This window comes from Bidens hawaiensis, unplaced genomic scaffold, assembly GCF_021521415.1.
Source record: "Bidens hawaiensis isolate Kalapana, Puna unplaced genomic scaffold, B.hawaiensis_p1.1 tig00009443_1, whole genome shotgun sequence".
NCBI lineage: Eukaryota > Viridiplantae > Streptophyta > Magnoliopsida > Asterales > Asteraceae > Bidens > Bidens hawaiensis.
Window position 1 is genome coordinate 786,080 of NW_027491698.1, and position 19,322 is coordinate 805,401.

General features: G+C 34.2%; 4 protein-coding genes and 1 non-coding gene across 5 annotated transcripts; 3 read left to right on the plus strand and 2 right to left on the minus strand.

The window, feature by feature from the left end:
- Positions 1 to 7,956: 7,956 nt before the first annotated feature.
- On the minus strand, positions 7,957 to 8,640 carry LOC143532303 (hevamine-A-like). The gene has a single exon (XM_077027391.1). The coding sequence runs from the start codon at positions 8,590 to 8,592 to the stop codon at positions 7,957 to 7,959; it is 636 nt and encodes a 211-aa protein (XP_076883506.1). The 5' UTR covers positions 8,593 to 8,640.
- A 1,817-nt stretch (positions 8,641 to 10,457) lies between these two features.
- Positions 10,458 to 11,651, minus strand: LOC143532339 (hevamine-A-like). The gene has a single exon (XM_077027420.1). It carries the CDS (start codon positions 11,360 to 11,362, stop codon positions 10,481 to 10,483), a length of 882 nt encoding a protein of 293 aa, XP_076883535.1. The 5' UTR covers positions 11,363 to 11,651; the 3' UTR covers positions 10,458 to 10,480.
- A 1,580-nt stretch (positions 11,652 to 13,231) lies between these two features.
- Positions 13,232 to 14,179, plus strand: LOC143532338 (acidic endochitinase-like). Its single transcript, XM_077027419.1, has one exon. It carries the CDS (start codon positions 13,298 to 13,300, stop codon positions 14,177 to 14,179), a length of 882 nt encoding a protein of 293 aa, XP_076883534.1. The 5' UTR covers positions 13,232 to 13,297.
- Positions 14,180 to 16,450: 2,271 nt separating this feature from the next.
- TRNAT-UGU (transfer RNA threonine (anticodon UGU)) lies at positions 16,451 to 16,522 on the plus strand. The gene has a single exon. It is a non-coding gene; the product is annotated as a tRNA-Thr (tRNA).
- A 268-nt stretch (positions 16,523 to 16,790) lies between these two features.
- LOC143532320 (non-specific lipid transfer protein GPI-anchored 15-like) lies at positions 16,791 to 18,427 on the plus strand. Its single transcript, XM_077027405.1, has 3 exons — positions 16,791 to 17,316; positions 17,527 to 17,661; positions 18,214 to 18,427. Exons 1-3 carry the CDS (start codon positions 16,992 to 16,994, stop codon positions 18,330 to 18,332), a joined length of 579 nt encoding a protein of 192 aa, XP_076883520.1. The 5' UTR covers positions 16,791 to 16,991; the 3' UTR covers positions 18,333 to 18,427.
- Positions 18,428 to 19,322: the final 895 nt, after the last annotated feature.

Below are 19,322 nucleotides of genomic sequence, written 5' to 3' on the forward strand. Positions count from 1 at the left end.
GTAAAATTTTAACACCAACCCCTGTGAAATATTGATAAAAGAAGAAAAGATATAAAGTAAAAGAAAATATATTGCGGGAAAAATTTCCGGCGATGTGAAGTTGCCGCGGGAGCTAAGATTATTATGGGAAGGAGAAGATATTAATTGTTATTTTATTAAATGTGTATTTGTTGTGGCACACTTTATCTTTTCTTTTGTCTTTTATAATTTAAATAGGTTGAGGCCCGTGTATTACACGGGTAATTGATGAAAATTTTGTACTTTAGCCATTAAGTGAAATATAGTTAACAGAATGATCATATATTTTATACAATTACAATTTACTAAAATTACAGAAATTACATAACTAAGATTATACAAATATGTTACAAATAAGTAAAATAGTCATTGTACACTACATTTGTGATTGTATTGGTTGGTATACATTGTTTATTACAAATCAAATCTTTAGTCCTTGCATGTTTATAACTCTTGATAAGGTAACATATAGGTATGTTAGTAACTCTTGATATAGCCACGTATAATTGTCTGTGTGATAAATAAGATTTTTCAAGTACATACCAACCTTATATAAATGATAATATATTCATGAAACTAACAAAAAAAATATTCTTACACAAAATATCTACCTGTTAATCAATTAATATATATAATGTCATTTGAGATTATGTGCTCATGTTTATCCCAAAACATGATTATCCAAAAAACCAGATTACCTGAACTTTGATGATATATTTATCCTTATAATTTTTAGAATTTGAAATTGATTGATCATGATAAATTTGGTGTCATTAATATTTTGTGTATGACAAATATTTACTTGATTTTATATTTTACAGTTAACAATTGTATAATCAAGCAAAATATAAAACCGGAAATTAAAATATAACAAAATGATTTTTTTTTCATTTCATATTAATGGAAAATGAGTTAGTAGAATAATAGAAGATTTAAAGTTGCATAAAGTGAATATAGTATTTCTTATTTATAGTAGTTGAAAGTATTGGATAAGGAATGTTTAAATTTTGTATACTAATCCCCTGTTATTTGTTAATATTATCAGAGTTGTTGGAATATTTAATTAATCGATATATATATATATATATATTAAAAACTTATAGAAAAAAGCAAACATTTCGGATTCGTTGGAAGCATGGTAAATGACTTTTAAGCGGATAAATTTTTTTTTTAAATTAATGTGAAAATATATGTTTAGAAGCATTTTGGTCTGAATTATAAAAGAAAATATTGAAAACTAAATATTGATTTCTTATTGCTAAAACTCTTTATACTACACAAAAAAAAAATCATATAAATAAATGACATATACTTCATATAGTAAATCGGTATACATATAGAATAAAAATATATAATTCAACTTCTGTAATTTAATGCTAAACACCAAGATATATAATAAGTATTCTCTATGTTTGCAATATTTATACACACATTTTCCCGAGTTTAAATGCATATGAGAAGATTTTAACTTCAAATTTGAGACCAATATTATATAAAAAATTAATGCATTGTTGCTCGAATCACAGTTTAAAAAAACAATTTGTAGTTTACCATACAAATTTAATCTGACAGTAATGCATCTTTATTCGCTTTAATTTGCAATTACCTGTGACTTTAAAATTATATTCTAACAAACCCGTAACGACAATTGTAATATTTTCTTATTTCACCATTAATGTGAATGAATGAATCGATTAGGATTACATATAATAAAACAAACTTGAATTCATATATTGACATGACTTAGATGATAAGGATCATATATTGAAATAATTGAAAAAAAAATGTGAGGAGGGCTATGAGGATGACAAGTGACAAAAGTATGTAGTCTTTTATTAAAATAGATAGATTTTCTTTTTTCATTTCTTTCTAATGACGACAGTACACCGAGTTTCTTGAGTTACTCAAATTTTTTAGCTTTTTTTTAATGTTTTTTTTACATTATTATGTTGTGTTATTATTTTAGCATTTTAGTTTACACGAAAAATATTATGTGTATATATATAATTTCTTGGCTTTATCGTTGTTTATATATATAAAACATACAAAGTTTATTTATGATCGTTATGGGATATGTAAATCGGTGTTTTTTGCAGTGGCGGATCCAGAAATTTTATTCACTGGGGGTAAAACGTAATCGGTAAAAAGGATCGGTTTTTATACTGTAGACGAACTAATTATTACCATATATTTAATAAACAAAGTGGGGCTGAAACACGCTCTTTAGTACCTATCTTTCTTCTAAAAAGTCATGACCAATAATGAAGATTATCTAAATAAACAAAAACTAGATTCGTAGTAACTAGTAAGACAACCTTTAGTACCGGTCTTCTTTAATCACATTATATTTTGGATGGAAGGATATAAAAGACTCTAGGCATGTGAAAGACAAATAATGGGGGCATATTGAATTAGGATCATTTATTATATGAAATTTACAAATTAATTAACAAGTTAAGTGGGGTCGTTACCTCCTGCCATGCAAGTAAATCCGCCTATGCTTTTTTGTGTATCGACTCAGGGTCTTGTTGCCTCAATCCGCATTGTGATTGACTTAATTTTGTTTTGTATTTATGTCTTTATTTTGTTTTATCTTTCTTTTTATGTAACCCGACGCGAACCGACCCGAACCGAAGATACCGAAAAACTTTCAGCGATAGACAACCGATTGCTAAAGTTTCCGACCCCTGTAAGAAAATTTTCTGGATCCGTCACTGGAGACGAGGGCAATCTTTCGAGCTAAACATGTTATAAATGGTCTTAAAACTATGATCTCTTGTGATCCTATAGTGAACTAGATTATTATTTGTGCTTTGGAGTTAGTTATATACCAAGCATATTAATTTGAGTCTTTGTGTAGGGCTAACGACTGTTACAATTGGGCTCTTAGGACAAAAGTGACGTAATGAAATTTAAGCCGTAACGTAAACATAAAAAGGCTAAAGAAAAAGAAACACGACAGCATGTTTGGTTTGGTGCCTCAAATCTAATCCACAAAACAAATTTACTTTTAGTTTAGGAATTACAAGTTACAACAATGACCTCTTTTAATTAATGTCTCAACATTCTTAGTCATGAATAACCTTAGGGGGTGTTTGGTAGAGGGAATTGAGGGGTGAGAAATGGAATTGGAAAGAATTATCTTGTTTGTTTATGAAAGAAAGAGGTGAGAAATGGAAATAAACCATTTCCATTTCTCTGATTTTGTTTCTCTAAAAAAAGCGGAGAATTGGATTTCTAGGGTTTCATTTCTCAGCCTCACTCTCTCACGCCTCTCCCTGCTGTTCGATCTACAGCAGCAAACTCACGCCTCTCCCTGCTGTTCGATCGACTTGCAGCCTCTAATCACCCACAAATCATCTCCAATCCAAGAACCGAGTTCGTATTCGCGATCCTTGCTTCGATTCCAACGATCCTAGGTATGAAACTTTCATTTTTTCGACTTTCTTATGCTCGACCAGACCTAAACCTCGATCCAAACTCAGCTGCTGATGTCGATTGTTATCGTGGGATGTTTGTATGTTGTTGGTAATCGATTTAGATATGTTAGATTTCAATGGTTTATGTTTAATTCGACTCTTGATGAAATCTTTGATGTCTAGGTTGGGAATTGAACATTATATGGTATGAAATTGATGAGTTTGAATCATGAATTTTATGTTAGAATGATATTTAGATGCTAGGTTGAATGTTGGAACCGATAAATTGAATGTTTACATGAGTTGCTTGAATGCTGTTGTTGATGAAATCTGTAATGCTGTTTTGTTAAAACAATATTTTGATCATAACAGATGCAAATTGATCGTTTCTTGAGTCTAACATTAAGCTCAAAGAGTCTAGTTTCAAACCCCACTGGTTTCGTAATTTTTAGAGAAGTTTTGATTACCCAAACGTGAAAAATAAAACCGAAGGTCAAATCTGTTTTTGACTGACAGATTTTAGGTCCACTTCTAAAGAGCATAACTCTCTTGTTTTTGAAGTTTTAGACTTCATTCCTCTTTCTAATGAACATTTTAAGTGTCTAGAATATTTCCCAGTTGGCCTTGTATGCAAATCCTGAGTAGTCAATTTTTGAGAAATTTTGACATTTACAAACTCTGAACAGTAAGTTTTAGATACCTTTGATAATTAGCATTTTAGTTGAAAACCTTATGCATACTTTAAAAATTTGAGAAAAATATATAAACACCTAGAGATGTTGAAGTTTCTGTGAAAATATTTTCATAATTTATTTCAATTGTTTTGTTGATAAATAAATCTATATTTACAAACTCAAATCTGACCAAAAAACTCAGATTTCTACATATTAACAAATCATCACTTTTTACACCATTTTTATCTAGAAATTGACTTGTAACTCACATGGAAACCTTAGGGATCTTGTATAACATTGACTTGTAACTCACATGGAAACTTGGATGTTCAATTTCATCCAAAATAACATATATATTGATGTAAACATTGGCAATTAAACAACATTCAGCAAGTCAGTGAATAAAGTAGCCTGTAATCATTTTTCTTGCTTTCATGATCACTTTGTTGCTAATATATGGATTATATTTTGGAGTTATTTGCTTTTTTTGAATTTTCTTATATTTTTATGTGTAGATGGCAAGATCACCTTCCAGACAAAGAATAGTTGTCATAGGTGCATTTTATGTCATTTATGTTACGATTCGTTGGTGGATGTTGTGTACTTATCATTTGCGTCGGTCGATTGAGTCAATGACTTTACGTACAAAATATTTAATGAGTTACCATAATAGGCGTGAAAACATGGTGAGGATGGTTTATGAAAGTGATGTTACGAGTGTTGTTAACATAAGAATGAATATACATGCATTTACAACACTTTGTGATATGCTAGAAACTAGAGGGGGACTAAAGAATAGTTTTGTATGTGAATTGGTTTTAACTATGGTTGATGTTTTTTGCTTAAAAACTATGTTTTGTATGTGAATTGGTTTGATCAATGCATATTTTGGTTGGAATTTATGCATCTTTTTATATGTTTTTTATTTTTTAATAAATATTTGTTATGAAAAAAATACTTGTGCTAATGATAAAGTTGATATAATTCTCTGTTTATTTCCTATGTACCAAACAAGAGAAATGATTCTCAGCTATATTTCTCTACTGAAATCTCTGTACTACCAAACAGAACAGTCAATTTTCATTCTCCAGACCAATTCCCTTTCTCTGCAATTCCATTTCTCTATTCCATTTCTCTGCAATTCCATTCTCTGTCCCAAACATCCCCTTACAATTTTCTCTTAGAATACTTCTTTGATGAGAAAAATGAAAAACCTCTTAACTAATAACACACAACAAATTTACTTTAAATTTACGAAATAGACGTTTTTTTATTAATGTCCCAACACTCTTAAATACACTTGTAATTTTTAACTCTTAAAAAGCTCTCTAATTGTTATCCACATAAACTCAATCTATTAGTTAACTCGCACATGAGTCTACATAAAAAAAATTGTTAGGTATCATCATAATTTTTATATATCCTTCTTGTCACTTCTATTTTTGCAGTAAAATCTCTTTGTACACAGATACCTTGTCCAAGCAACAAGCATTTCTTTCTTGCTACATAAATATACATACAAGAAGTCAAAACATAAAGTGAAAGTAAATTTATATTCCCATCCGGTACAAACTTCACGTTCAAATCAATATCTAGAGTCCCGTCATAAAGCTTGAATCATACACTCCAACACCTTCAACTTAAGCTTGTTTAAAAATTGAATCAACATCAAACATAAAACGATAAACACGAACACATAATTAGATGAACTCACTTTATTGTATTTAAGAATAAATATAAGTAAAAGAAAATCAATTACAATAATCTCATACCAAACTCTAAACTCGGTTATGGTATATATTGTGTAATTCGACTTGACTAACTTACTAATTAATAAAGTAATAATGTCTTAATCAATCCTAATCCAAATTACCCTATAGCGGGCCACCACTCGCCTCCTTAAGAAACCGGGTTGTGCTTTATGGGCTCACATAATTACAATTGGGCCTTCATTTATCATCTGATTCATTAAAAGAGAAATGTATTTAACTGAATACTAATGATTTACACAAAAACCATGTGCACAAGGTTGGATAAACTCGATGAACTCAAAACTATTTAACTCAAATACTACCTAAACAAAATTACTAGCAGCACCTAAATACATAGTTTATTGCCCTCACACAAGAGTGTGGCTTGGATCTTAACTTGAAATGCACTTGACAAAATTAAAATCTGTTAGTTATTAGTGTCATCAACTTTGTTTTAGTATAAGTGGATTTTTTAAGACCAAAGTGAAATTATAGTATATATAAATACAAATTAGAAGATGCGGAGTAAACACTAGTTCAACACTATTGTACTAACAAACTATGGGCTCAAAGCACCCCCTTTAACCAAGGGTCGGGTGCAACACCCTAGGCATCGTTCAAGATGAAAGTTTTTGTGATACCTTAATATAATGCTACTATAAGTTATCTAGAATTTGCATGATTGATGAAAAATTGCTTGAAAACCGATTATCAGTTGTAATTAATTATCATGGGTATATGATTATTAGTAGTAAGTTACTATTGATAATGAGCGACTTGATCGTCTGCCCATACTTGATTGTAAAAGCATGTCTTATGCTTGTTCCATAACCATCGTATGGGTAATTCCGTTAGTTTAATACAATATTATCCATTCTCAAATACAATTTATACTATTTTAATTTTCATTTAACATCAAGGAAATTGAAAAATAAAAATGAAAAGTGTATTAGTCTATTACTATAGGACTTGATTAGAAAGAAAAATAAACTATATATGTTTCCAATAATTAGCCCAATATCATCTAATACAATACACGTCTCATGTTCAAGAAGATTTTTAAATTATTCACTTCTCCTGTAGTATGTTCATCTTGAATGTTTCATGTTGGTTACCATTCTTATCATCAATAAATTATCATCATTCCTTTCAATTAGATAAAGGTATATAAAAATAAGGCTAAAAAATTGCTTGTACATATTCTATCATAACAGTTGGTAGTTTTGTAATTACGCAAAACTTTTCGGTGTGATTATAAAAACTTTTAGTTCATTAAGTTTTTGTCGCAACTTTTTGAAATGTACACGTTTTTAGCCCCATCCACTTTAAATTTCAAATATATACGTTTTTGCCTATCTATTTATTTTTTTTGGCTTCTCAAACTTTTGTAAGAATTGCTTCTCTCTCAACTTAGATATTTACATTTTTGCACATTAACTTTGATTATAAAACTTTGCCACAAAACTACCATAACGAATCGATTCGATAACGAATGACTTCTCACAACGTAGTCGCTGCCATGCACGATAGATTTCGAATACCCCACACAAGTTTTACATATACACTTTTTGGCCCATCAACTTTTTAGTAATGAAACTTACATTCCTCAACATACATTTTAACTTTTTGGTTCCTCGATTTCAACTTTTATCACAAAACTGTTTACCATAACAAATCAAACTGATACCCACCTACTTCTTTGGTTCCTCGATTTCAACTTTTATTACAAAATTTTTTACCATAACAAATCAAACTGATACCGACCTACTTCTTACCAGTTGCTACGCCCGCATTGAAGATAGTAAACATTTTATCCTAACAAATCGAACCAATACTGACCTAACTCTTGACACAAAATTTTTTATCATAACCAATCAAACTGACACGACCTAAGCGCGAAGCTATTTTTGGTTCGATCACCGTAGCGGCGATGAAGATGCACTCAACGTCTCTGCCACCAGCGGCATGCTCAACACTTGAATTTGGCGGTAATTTTTCAAGCACTTTGAGATGTCATCATGATCGAATGGTAATCGGTAGCTCCATTTTAGTTATTATTATTGTTGTTGTTGTTGTTTGTTGTCAGGGGCGGATTTAGAGCTGACAAGGCGGGTTGTTATAGAACTGAACCCAAACATAGTCAAACAGACCTGTTTTAAGGGCAGTTCCAATATATGCATCTGGGAAAGGACACTGGGGAGCTGCTGTCAAGTATACCTTCTTTCCTTGACTGCTGTATCCAGAAAGATACCTTGCCAGGTCATCCCAGTGTTGGGTGGTTCCTCCTTTGATGTCAAAATCGATTCCATCTAAGACGGCTTCGCCAAGTGGACGGGTGGATGATGTTCCACCTAAGAAGTTATTCCAAAGGTAAGTGGCTACTTGCTTAGCATCTGCAGCAGAGGTGAGGTAGTAGCTCCCGGCTGCTCCTCCAAGAGTGAGCATCACCTTGACTCCTTTAGCTTGACATGATTTAATGTCGGTGGTCGAATTGGTGCAGCCATTGCTATAGGGATCGCAGTGACCCGCAAGATTAATCATCGGTGTCTGGTTGTTTCCAAACGTTGCTAGAAACGCGAGGTTGACAAAATCATAGGTCCCTGTCGAACATGTCTCAGCCAAGGTGCCCTCACCCCTTTTTTGACCCCAGTAGATCGCAATGCCTCCAGCATTGATACCCACTGCTAGTAACATGATCCACAAGGAGAATAATGTTAAGTGGTTTGCCATTTTAAGCAGAGTTTGTATCTTACTTGAGGTGACTGAAGAAAGTAATGGTGTGTTTGAGAAGTCTGATTTATATAATGAAGGGATGGGCCTATTTGGCATGCTTTAGTTTTGGACTGTGTCTAAAAAAGAAGCACCTTGGAGGGTATTTTGCTGAATAATGATTTAACAGATGCTGGATTAGTTAATATTGATCAAAAACTTCCGCCTGTCATTCAGGTTTGTCATCTCTCTTGTCTTGTCTGTTTCTTGTTATCTGCTACATAAATTTTAGGTCCATCTTAATCTAGGTTGTGTGACAGACTGACAGATTTGTCTCCTTGCTATTGTCATTCAGCTGTGTTTTTTCAAACTAGTTCGAGTGAATTTACTAATTAATATAAATTCTCTATAATGCTATGCTTCTCTATATGAAATTAACAACAGAATCCATTTAATGAGAGGAGGGCCTGTGTAGTTCTCTGGCATACCTGTAATCTTATTTTTTTTCGTAGCATAATAACATACTAAATTCTGATATTTGTTTATAGACAGTTAGAAAACCTTGATTGCCACTTCAGTTCATTAATTTTAAAAAAAAAGTGACCAGTTTTTGCTGCGTAGAGGTCACAGTCTTTTAACCTGCCATTCCGTTGTAACCCTTGTGACTCATACAACCTTTTTTCAGATTTATTACACCAAGTGTTATTATATTATCATTATTACTATATTATTATTATTATTATTGTTAACAAATTCCCATGTTTGCTGATTATACCTATTTGAAGTTGTGGTTTCCATCTGAGCAATAGATCAATAATAGTAATGTTTATTATATATTCAATTACACACCGAAGGGTAGTGATTACATCGAAACATAAGGCAAGTGGGCAACAAGCTGCGCTTCTACCCCTTTTTGAATTGCAAAACCCAATCTTTTAAAAACTAAATTCGCTAATCTTGGAGTCATAACATATTAATATGGTAAATTACTTATGAACTTTAGCACGCAATGTTTGGACATATTGATAAATGATGACTCATAAATATTGTTCACCCATTTTTGAATTTGAAGCTGTTCTTTGGGCAATTATGTATCTATCTCAATGACAGGCCAATATCATAGAGTTCACTTCATAAAATGGTCTTATAAGTTATCATGGGATGGATAGGTGATCACAAACATGCTTTTAACTGTTCCTAAAGTTTTATTCATTTGTTTTGTATGTCTTGAGTTGTTCATTATTTTCTACATAAAATTTAGGGCCATGTTACAATGAAAAACCTTGTTTCTGGTTCTTAAACTAAATTCTAATATCTTGCATGCGACTCAGGTTTGTCATATGTTTTGTCTGTTACATAAAATCCACTCTTTGGGCAGCATAAAAAAGATTTATCTGTATGCTATTGTCATTAATATGTTCTCTTACAAATTTGTTCAGATATATTATCTTGATGGCTACATTGTCAAATTACCTTAAATGGAAAGTTTCTTGTAATGTTGGTTACCTTAATTAAGTTTTTCTTAGAAAAATTCAATCCACTATTCCACTGCCTTCTATTCATTGGCATCCAATTCAGAAATAAAAAAGAATTTGTTAATTCTCTGCTAAGATGCCACTATCTTATAATCAATGTAACAATAATTTTTCAACTCATATAGGCCATTGTTGAAAGTTAATTAGCCATCCATGCATTTTATTTGTTGCTTCTGTTTTTTCTTTATATTCTAAAAGATTAAGTAATATATATGAATTATATATATATTTATAAATATTCTAGCCATGAGTATCTGTACGTGTTAGTTACAAGGCGGTAAGTCAAACTAGGAGAAGACAGTCACACAAACATATAAGCATATACTCACATAAAGGATTCACACAAGAGAAGTTTACAACCAGATTTTTACAGTCTAGACATGGTTCTTGATGGAAGAACTATATCCAGTTTGATCATCATAATACTTATCCCATAGCATAACTCCTCCATATTTTGCAGAACCTTTGATCGCGGGAAGCACTTGGGAAGTGAGATCTCCAACAGGAATATATCCACTTCCAGCAGCTGCTGGTGATGCAGGTAGGCCCAAGAAAATCTTGGTTGCTGGTATCTCAGAAGTCCACTGCTTCCACGCATCCTCAAGATTGGTGATACCTCCAGAGTATTGACAGGGAGGGTTGTTATAGAATTGAACCCAAACATAGTCAAACAGACCTGTTTTAAGGGCGGTTCCAATATATGCATCTGGGAAAGGACACTGGGGAGCTGCTGTCAAGTATACCTTCTTTCCTTGACTGCTGTATCCAGAAAGATACCTTGCCAGGTCATCCCAGTGTTCGGTGGTTCCTCCTTCGATGTCAAAATCGATTCCATCTAAAACAGCTTCGCCAAGTGGACGAGTGGATGATGTTCCACCTAAGAAGTTATTCCAGAGGTAAGTGGCTACTTGCTTAGCATCTGCAGCAGAGGTGAGGTAGTAGCTCCCGGCTGCTCCTCCGAGAGTGAGCATCACCTTGACTCCTCTAGCTTGACACGATTTAATGTCCGTGGTCAAATTGGTGCAGCCATTGCTATAGGGGTCGCAGTGACCTGCAAGATTGATCATTGGTGTCTGGTTGTTTCCAAACGTCGCTAGAAACGCAAGGTTGACATAATCGTAGTTCCCGGTCGAGCATGTCTCAGCCAATGTGCCCTCACCCCCGTTTTGACCCCAGTAGATCGCAATGCCACCAGCATTGCTACCCACGGCCAGTAGCAGCATCATTGAGGATAATAATGCTAATCGGTATACCATTTTCAGCCAAGTGTGTGTCTTACCTGAAGTCACTGTTGAAAGTAATGAACTAATGATGTGTTCCTGTTGCTTGAGAAGTTTGGTTTATATAGTAAAGGGAGATTGGCCTATAGACATTGTTCCGGTTGTGGATTATCTTTAAGAAAACAAACACCTTGGAGGGTACTCTATTGACTCCTCTTGTAGCAGACGCGGGATTGGTTAAATTCATTGGAAGCGTCTTCCTTTGCCATCTGTTTTGTCTCTTTCCTGTTGTCTGCAACATAATTTGAGGTACGAAACAGATTTATCTCTTTGCTATTGTCATCAACATACAAGTTAGTTCAGGTATATTACATTCACATCTATTATTGTCAGTTTTTGGAGACTTTGCTCAAGTATAATGTTTGAGAGTATATGATTGTTCATTTGTTTGTTATATAAAAAATGTAAATATTAGTGCTTTTATGGGTTCATTAGCTATCAATAGGCCTGGCAAGCTGCCGGGTGGGGGGGGGGGGGGTCTGTTAACATGTCAAATGGGTTTTCACAAAAATAGAAAAATGGGTTCACCAGCTATATTTGTTTTATGGCGGCTAGTGGCGATGTTTGGTGGTGGCATGTGCCACGATATAGGTGGTGCCACTGGTGGTGATGATGGCTATGTCTAGCGGCCATCATAGGTAGTACGTACCGGCCCATTTTGACCCGTTTCAAGTTAGGAAGTTTCGTAAGAGTGGCATGTGTAATTTGTGTAACCACAAAATCAAGCCATATAGTGATCTGCTTAGTTCTTGATTTGGGTTTTCAACTTCTGTATGGTAACTATAGACATGCCAATAAGACTTTTAAGTATCTCAAGTACTTGGTAAAGTTAAGAATCTGAACTTTCAAATTATAAACCTAAAGAACAGTTACAAAGTGCTGTTTTTCTATAATTAAAACAAACATGTCTTGTATTTTAGTATGATTATGATATATATGGTGCTGCCCTGCTGCATCTAAGAAAGTTGTATAGTGATCTAAAGAATCACTTTTGAGTCTTTGACAAATGAGTGAACATTATTTAAGACTAACAGTGCGTGCAGACCTTATGTGGTAGCAGGCATAACCCTACTCAAGCAGACCTTCGGATAGGACCTGAACGTTACAATGGCAAATGATAATGCCTACCTTCATATCAACAATATTTTTGGATAAATGGAAGGAAAACACATATATAATCGATCAACTTTGGACATAGCTTTATCTCATTCAAAGAATTATCATAGTATAGAAAAGCATAGTGTGAATATATAACACAACACGAACCTAACATGAAATCCATGGATTTGGGTTTAGTTATAGACCACGTGGGCACATTTAGCTAACACCTTGTTTAGGGTCGACGAACCAGATTATTTTTACAGCTGTTTAAAAAAAATTGTTTTAATTCATAATTTACGTCGATCAAGTATCTTATGCCAATTTATAAGAAATATATCGGCGTCATGTTTTATGGTTTAAACATAATTATTAAGTGAGCATCAATATGCAAAAATAATAATAAATAAATTTTTGGGTTCGTGTCGAGTCAAGTTTGACCGAAACACTATCCATTTAACACCCTAGTTACCGACAATAACAAAGATACAAATCTGTTTGATACCCTAGATTAATAAACCATAAGTTGGTTTTCTGACATAAACTTTATGCAGAAGACATCAAGAAAGGACAAACAGAACACAACTAAGTGACAAACAGAAACTTTTTAATGATTCCTGATATTAATCCTTCATAAGCTAAAATAGAATTCAGCAGAGTGCCCTGTAAGGTGTTTAGTTTTTCAAAACACTACAAAAATAGAATCAACCCAATAGGCCAATCCCTTGGCTATATAAACCAAACTTCGAAAACACTTAAACACACCATTACTTTCAACCACCACCTCAACTGAAAACACATACTTGGCTGAAAATGGTATACCGCTTAGCATTATTATCTTCTTTGATGCTGTTACTAGCAGTAGGTGCCAATGCTGGTGGCATAGCTATCTATTGGGGTCAAAACGGCGGTGAAGGCACCTTGGCTGAGACATGCTCGACTGGGAACTACGATTATGTCAACCTTGCATTTCTAGCAACGTTTGGAAACGGCCAGACACCAATGATCAATCTTGCAGGTCACTGCGATCCATACAGCAATGGCTGCACCAACTTAACCACCGACATTAAATCATGTCAAGCTAAAGGGATCAAGGTGATGCTCACTCTTGGAGGAGCCGCCGGGAGCTATTATCTCAGCTCTGCTGCAGATGCGAAAAACGTTGCCACGTACCTTTGGAATAACTTCTTAGGTGGCAAATCATCCACCCGTCCACTTGGTGAAGCCGTCTTAGATGGAATCGATTTTGACATCGAAGGAGGAACAACCCAACACTGGGATGACCTGGCAAGGTATCTTTCTAAATACAGCAGTCAAGGAAAGAAGGTATACTTGACAGCAGCTCCCCAGTGTCCTTTCCCAGATGCATATATTGGAACCGCCCTTAAAACAGGTCTGTTTGACTATGTTTGGGTTCAGTTCTATAACAACCCACCTTGTCAATACTCTGGAGGTATCACCAATCTTGAGGATGCATGGAAGCAGTGGACTTCCGAGATACCAGCAACCAAGATTTTCTTGGGGCTACCGGCATCAACTGCAGCTGCGGGAAGTGGATACATCCCTGTTGGTGACCTTACTTCCCAAGTGCTTCCAGCCATCAAAGGTTCTGCAAAATACGGAGGTGTTATGCTGTGGGATAAGTATTATGATGATCAATCTGGATACAGTTCTTCTATTAAGAGCCATGTCTAGACTGATAAATAATGGTTGTGAAATTTCAGTTGTATCAATCTTATATGTGAGTATAATATACGCTTATATGTTTATGTGATTTATCTTCTTGTACAAACTCTATTTTCATATATCTGAGAGTGGGATGAAGCAAATGCTCATGACATGTTATGCTTTGTTGAGCATGTGGTCTTTGATTACATATATGGTCCTTAGAAATATGCAAACATGTTACACATGTTCTAGTTTATTGGTTCCTACCGTCTTTAAGTTACTAATATTTGTAGAATAATGACACTGGCTGGTAAGTTAAAATTTTCAACTCAAACATAGTCAAAATGTAGGATTGCAACATTTTCTGTGCTAAAAGACTCCGTTACCAGTGGTTGTTGTCAGTAGCGGACCCAAGAATTTTATCCATAGATGCAGAAAATTTTCTGTGCTCATATATGTATATCAAGTAGGATTATTTATTGTGAGGTAGAGTCTTTGAAATTTGTTACAGACTTACAGATGAGAAACCAAGAGTTGACACAATGGCTTTTAAATTGGTTAAAGTTGCATGTTCTGGGCTCAAGTCATGTTCAAATTAGAGATGTAAAAAATAACCGGTTTCACCCAAGCCGACCCAGCCCACCAGTTTTGGGACCTGTTCCCCCTTCTAAACTACAAAACTGGTTTGAGGAAAACCCGGTTTAAACCCGGTTCTAAATCTAACCGAATCGAGTTGGACCAACTTGACCTTTCTTGCTCCTAAACTGGTTTCTAAACCAAACTGGTTTGAGTCAAACCAGTTTGGACCATGGTTTGACCAAACCGGTTCGGTTTGGGAAAACAACCGGTTTTCTACACCTCTAGTTCAAATGGGTGCACCAATCACCAATGCTCCCAGACTTCATAGCTTGATGGGCCTAAATGGGCTTAAGGTAGAGCAAGCCCATAAGAGATTTAACAGCAAACATGTTTCGGGAAAGTATAAGGGTCGGGTTGGGTTGACTGTTGACCAAATTTTATATTTTCTGACTATTCTAAAAAAGTTGTAAATAACAAATGTGTGAATACCGAGTCCTCAAAACCACCGTCACTGCTAGAAAACTTGAACTTGCATTTGCGATTATCATCGGTCACAAATCATCGCTTATAGCTATTTGTGACTGATTTGTGACCAAATATGTAGTCACACAATCCCTCTGAATAATCTATCATTTGGCCTGAATTTTCCGCAAAATTTGTGACCGTTTTATGACCACCAATTGTTTCATGGTTCCGAGTTGCGGCGGGCATTTTTGCCATGTTGTTGTGAAAGTCGACCAAGTATTCACAATTTTAATTCTAAAATGATGGTTATAAAAATTGTACAAGAATGATTAATAACTTAAAAGATTTTTTAGTTAGGAATGAAGAATCATTTAAAAAATACTTTATAATTATATAATTCAACTAAATGATTTTGGAACCCAACTACACACCTAGCAACATAAACACCAATGGTATCAACCACAACTGCCCCACCTAAGTTGGTTCACCTTACCTTATCTAATTCATCTTTTAATTTCATTACTCAACAAGTCACCATCTTTTATTATTCGAGTTAATTTAAGTGAAAACATTAATATTTCATTTTTTAACCTATAAATATATATACACAGCTAGAGGGAATTAAATATGAAATTAACTTTAGTTACGGATTGCGTGGAAAACATAAACACCGGATGGTGCCAGGCCCCAGGATTTGATCGCCAAACCTCCACAATAGATTATCACCTACTTACCATTAATCACGGGGACAATATATACATGCACATGGAACATACATCTAGTATATTAGTTATTTACAAAATTAACCTACATAAATGTGTAAATCTAATGCATGTAAAATGCATAACTAAAAACACACACGTATAAACGTGTCTAGTCAGGTTCCTCGACAGAAATGAAAACAACTACAAGATGTCAAGAGTGACAGCATACTAGCAACAAGAGTGCAGTAGGTAACATACGGTTGTATTTAGGCAAGACTATGATATACATAAACGTTGATCCTCTAACACGCCAGCACTGTATCAATCTTGATTTCAAGGGAGCGGCCCAGGATGTATCAATCAATAAGTACATATCTCATAATTTGTTACCAAGAATTACTAGCAACTTGTATATGGATTAGTTCTGCAAGTACCATTATATTGAATAAAACATTTAGCAACATCAAGAGAAATAACAATTAGCAAAAGCAACACAGCTAGTATAACTGATATATTTCACATAATTAACTTATAAAATTGTAAATAAGATGCCCCTATGGCTCAGTGGTAGAGCGCCAGTCTTGTAAACTTGATGTTTGTAGTTCGATCCTGCATGGGGCCATATTCTTATTTTTTTTATTTTGTTTTTTGCTGCTTCGAAAAAAAAAAACTTGTAGAAATTTAAAGGAAATAAAAATGAAGATAAAAGATTTTTCATAAATTTATTAATAATATTTTATTAAAATTGTTTAATTATATTGAAACGAACTATTCGGAAATTTTATAAAAATTCAGTTACCAACTCCTAAAGAAGTCTTGGGACGTGAACATTCTGTTTAAGCATCATACTTACATGTTTCAAACCGTCAATATTAAATAAATAAAACCAAAATCAATACTATTATTATATTACTTTCATAAAAAAGTTGGCTACCCAAACGGCCAAACCATATATTATATTCAAACCAAATATTGACATCCCAAGTCTCACCCTATAAATACATTTCATTAATCACACAACACCATAAGCCATCAAGCACACTTAATAATCACATTTAATCACTTACTAAAAATCCAATCTTAGCTAGTCAATGGCTCTAAAAGTGCAGCAAGTCATGGGTGCGGTCTTGCTCCTAATGGTCATGGTTTGGGGTGGAGCCCGGGCTCAATCAAGCACTTGCATCAACTCACTCACGAGTTTGTCTCCGTGTTTGAACTTTGTTAGCGGGAACTCGCCTACTCCATCACCGGCATGTTGCTCGCAACTTGCGAGTGTGGTCCAGACACAGCCGCGTTGCCTTTGCTCTTTGCTTAATGGCAATGTCCCCAATATTGGTGTTACGATTAATCAAACTCTTGCTGTGACATTACCTGGTGCCTGCAATGTGCAAACTCCTCCGGTTACTTTGTGCAATGGTATAGTTTTTATTTTATTTTATTTTTAAAGTTTATTAGAATAACTAACGAAATTAACGGGTAACTAGTTATTATTTTCAACATTTTTTTTTCAAAACTACTCTAGTTAAGTTTAACCTTTTCGGGTTTTCATTACTTTAATATACGAAAATTAAGTTGGGACCTTTTTTATTAATGTTTTATTAATTTCATTTTTATTTTATTTGGTAGGAGTTGCTAATGGACCTGCTAGCGGACCTGCTAGTGCACCTACGAGTTCAGAAGTTTCCCCGACCGGAGAGCCTTCAGAAGGAACCCCTGAAGCTCAAGCTCCCGCCACGCCATTAACACCAACTACTCCTTCAGGTAATGTGCTACACGGTCTGTTTTTATAGGGTTGTTTGGGTTGAAGTTGCACATGAACAAACTGAGTCGCAGCCGAATTAATTAATAGTACAAATATACGAGTGAAAGAACCCGAATCGGGTTGATCAACTGTTTTTACTGGCCTGGTTATGATTTACAACCGGTTTGGTCCAAACTGAATCATGGGCTGAGTACAACTTGATAAGTATTATGATTCACATTGATCAAATAATCAATTCAATTACGCTAAAATATCTTACAACAATCCTCCATTGGTAACTAATTATTGTCTCAAAATATATTTTCAGTGCACATAACCTTTTATAATTTATATTAAAAAAATTGGATTATTGAAAATTAACTTTTATTATCTTTTAAGTTTTAATTATATATACTATACAATATTTTACTAAATTGTTGATTTAAGGTTCAAATCCAACCAATCCGGTTTCATAACCCACTAAAGATTTATATGTTTCAGTCCGAACTCATTTTGATCAAACGAGCAATTCCATATGACCCCGCTTTAATAATTTGAATTTGCATGATCAGGATCAGGGTCGGGATCAAAGACAACACCATCGACAAACAACAACGCATCGGATGGAAGCAAATTTGGAGCACCAACTTACCTTGTGCTTCTAGTTTTTTTGTTTGGAATGAAAATTTGAGAATGTTGTGATTGTTAAAGAGCTTGTTGTTGGTTTCTTCGTATTTCACTGCACGATTTGTTTCATTTGTTTCTCTGTGTGATTAAGATTGCTATTTGTTTTTCTTTGTTTTTAATTTTATTTTATGTAATTCTTATGTGAATTTTTTTTTTTTATCCAAATCTAAGATTTACTAGTGACTTCATAGAAACATCCAAACGATTTACAATGAAGTGGCAGGTAAGCGGACAACAAGCTGCGCCGCAACCCCTTTTTGGATAGCAAACCCAATCCGACTAAAAACAAAGTTTTGATTCTTATGGGCTGATACGTTACTATACACAACTTTCTGAACCTTATTCTTATGTCTTATTTAATGTATAAATCTAAAATCAATATGTTTTTTTTCTTCTTTTATACTAGTATTGAAATTACAATCTGGTAACTATGTTATATAGTTTCTTACACTTATAATCGATCGGATATTAATATTAATGTTTGATATTGTAAAAAAGTTGCATTCATTAATCTCATCACGTGGGAGGGAGTTCTCTCTATGACCCAAGTCTGGAATGAGATCGAGTAAGTGTTCATATAATGAGATAAATAGTATATATAATGGATCGGTTTTGGACTCTTTTGTCGGATAACGAGCAGTCTAAAGCTCTTGTTTCATATGGTATGATCGTGGAATCCACATTGTAGGTTGCCCTGCCATTACATGCCATATTTGGTTAGTGGTGATAGCTGATGGTGATGATGCCAGTACTGTCCTTGTTAGACCCATATGACTTGCCGGGTCATGTCACCTCTTTTGTCAACATATGGTGGGGGCTAATATTCAAATCTTAAGTCATGACTGAAATAATAATAACATGTGATATGGGGTTTATGGTTTCGATCCTCTCCTCTTAGGCCATGTGTAGTGGAGGGACTACAATTGAGGGCGAATTGTGACACGTGGCGCATAGTCAGCATGGAGTGGAAATTTGTTTTTGGGATGTAATGGTG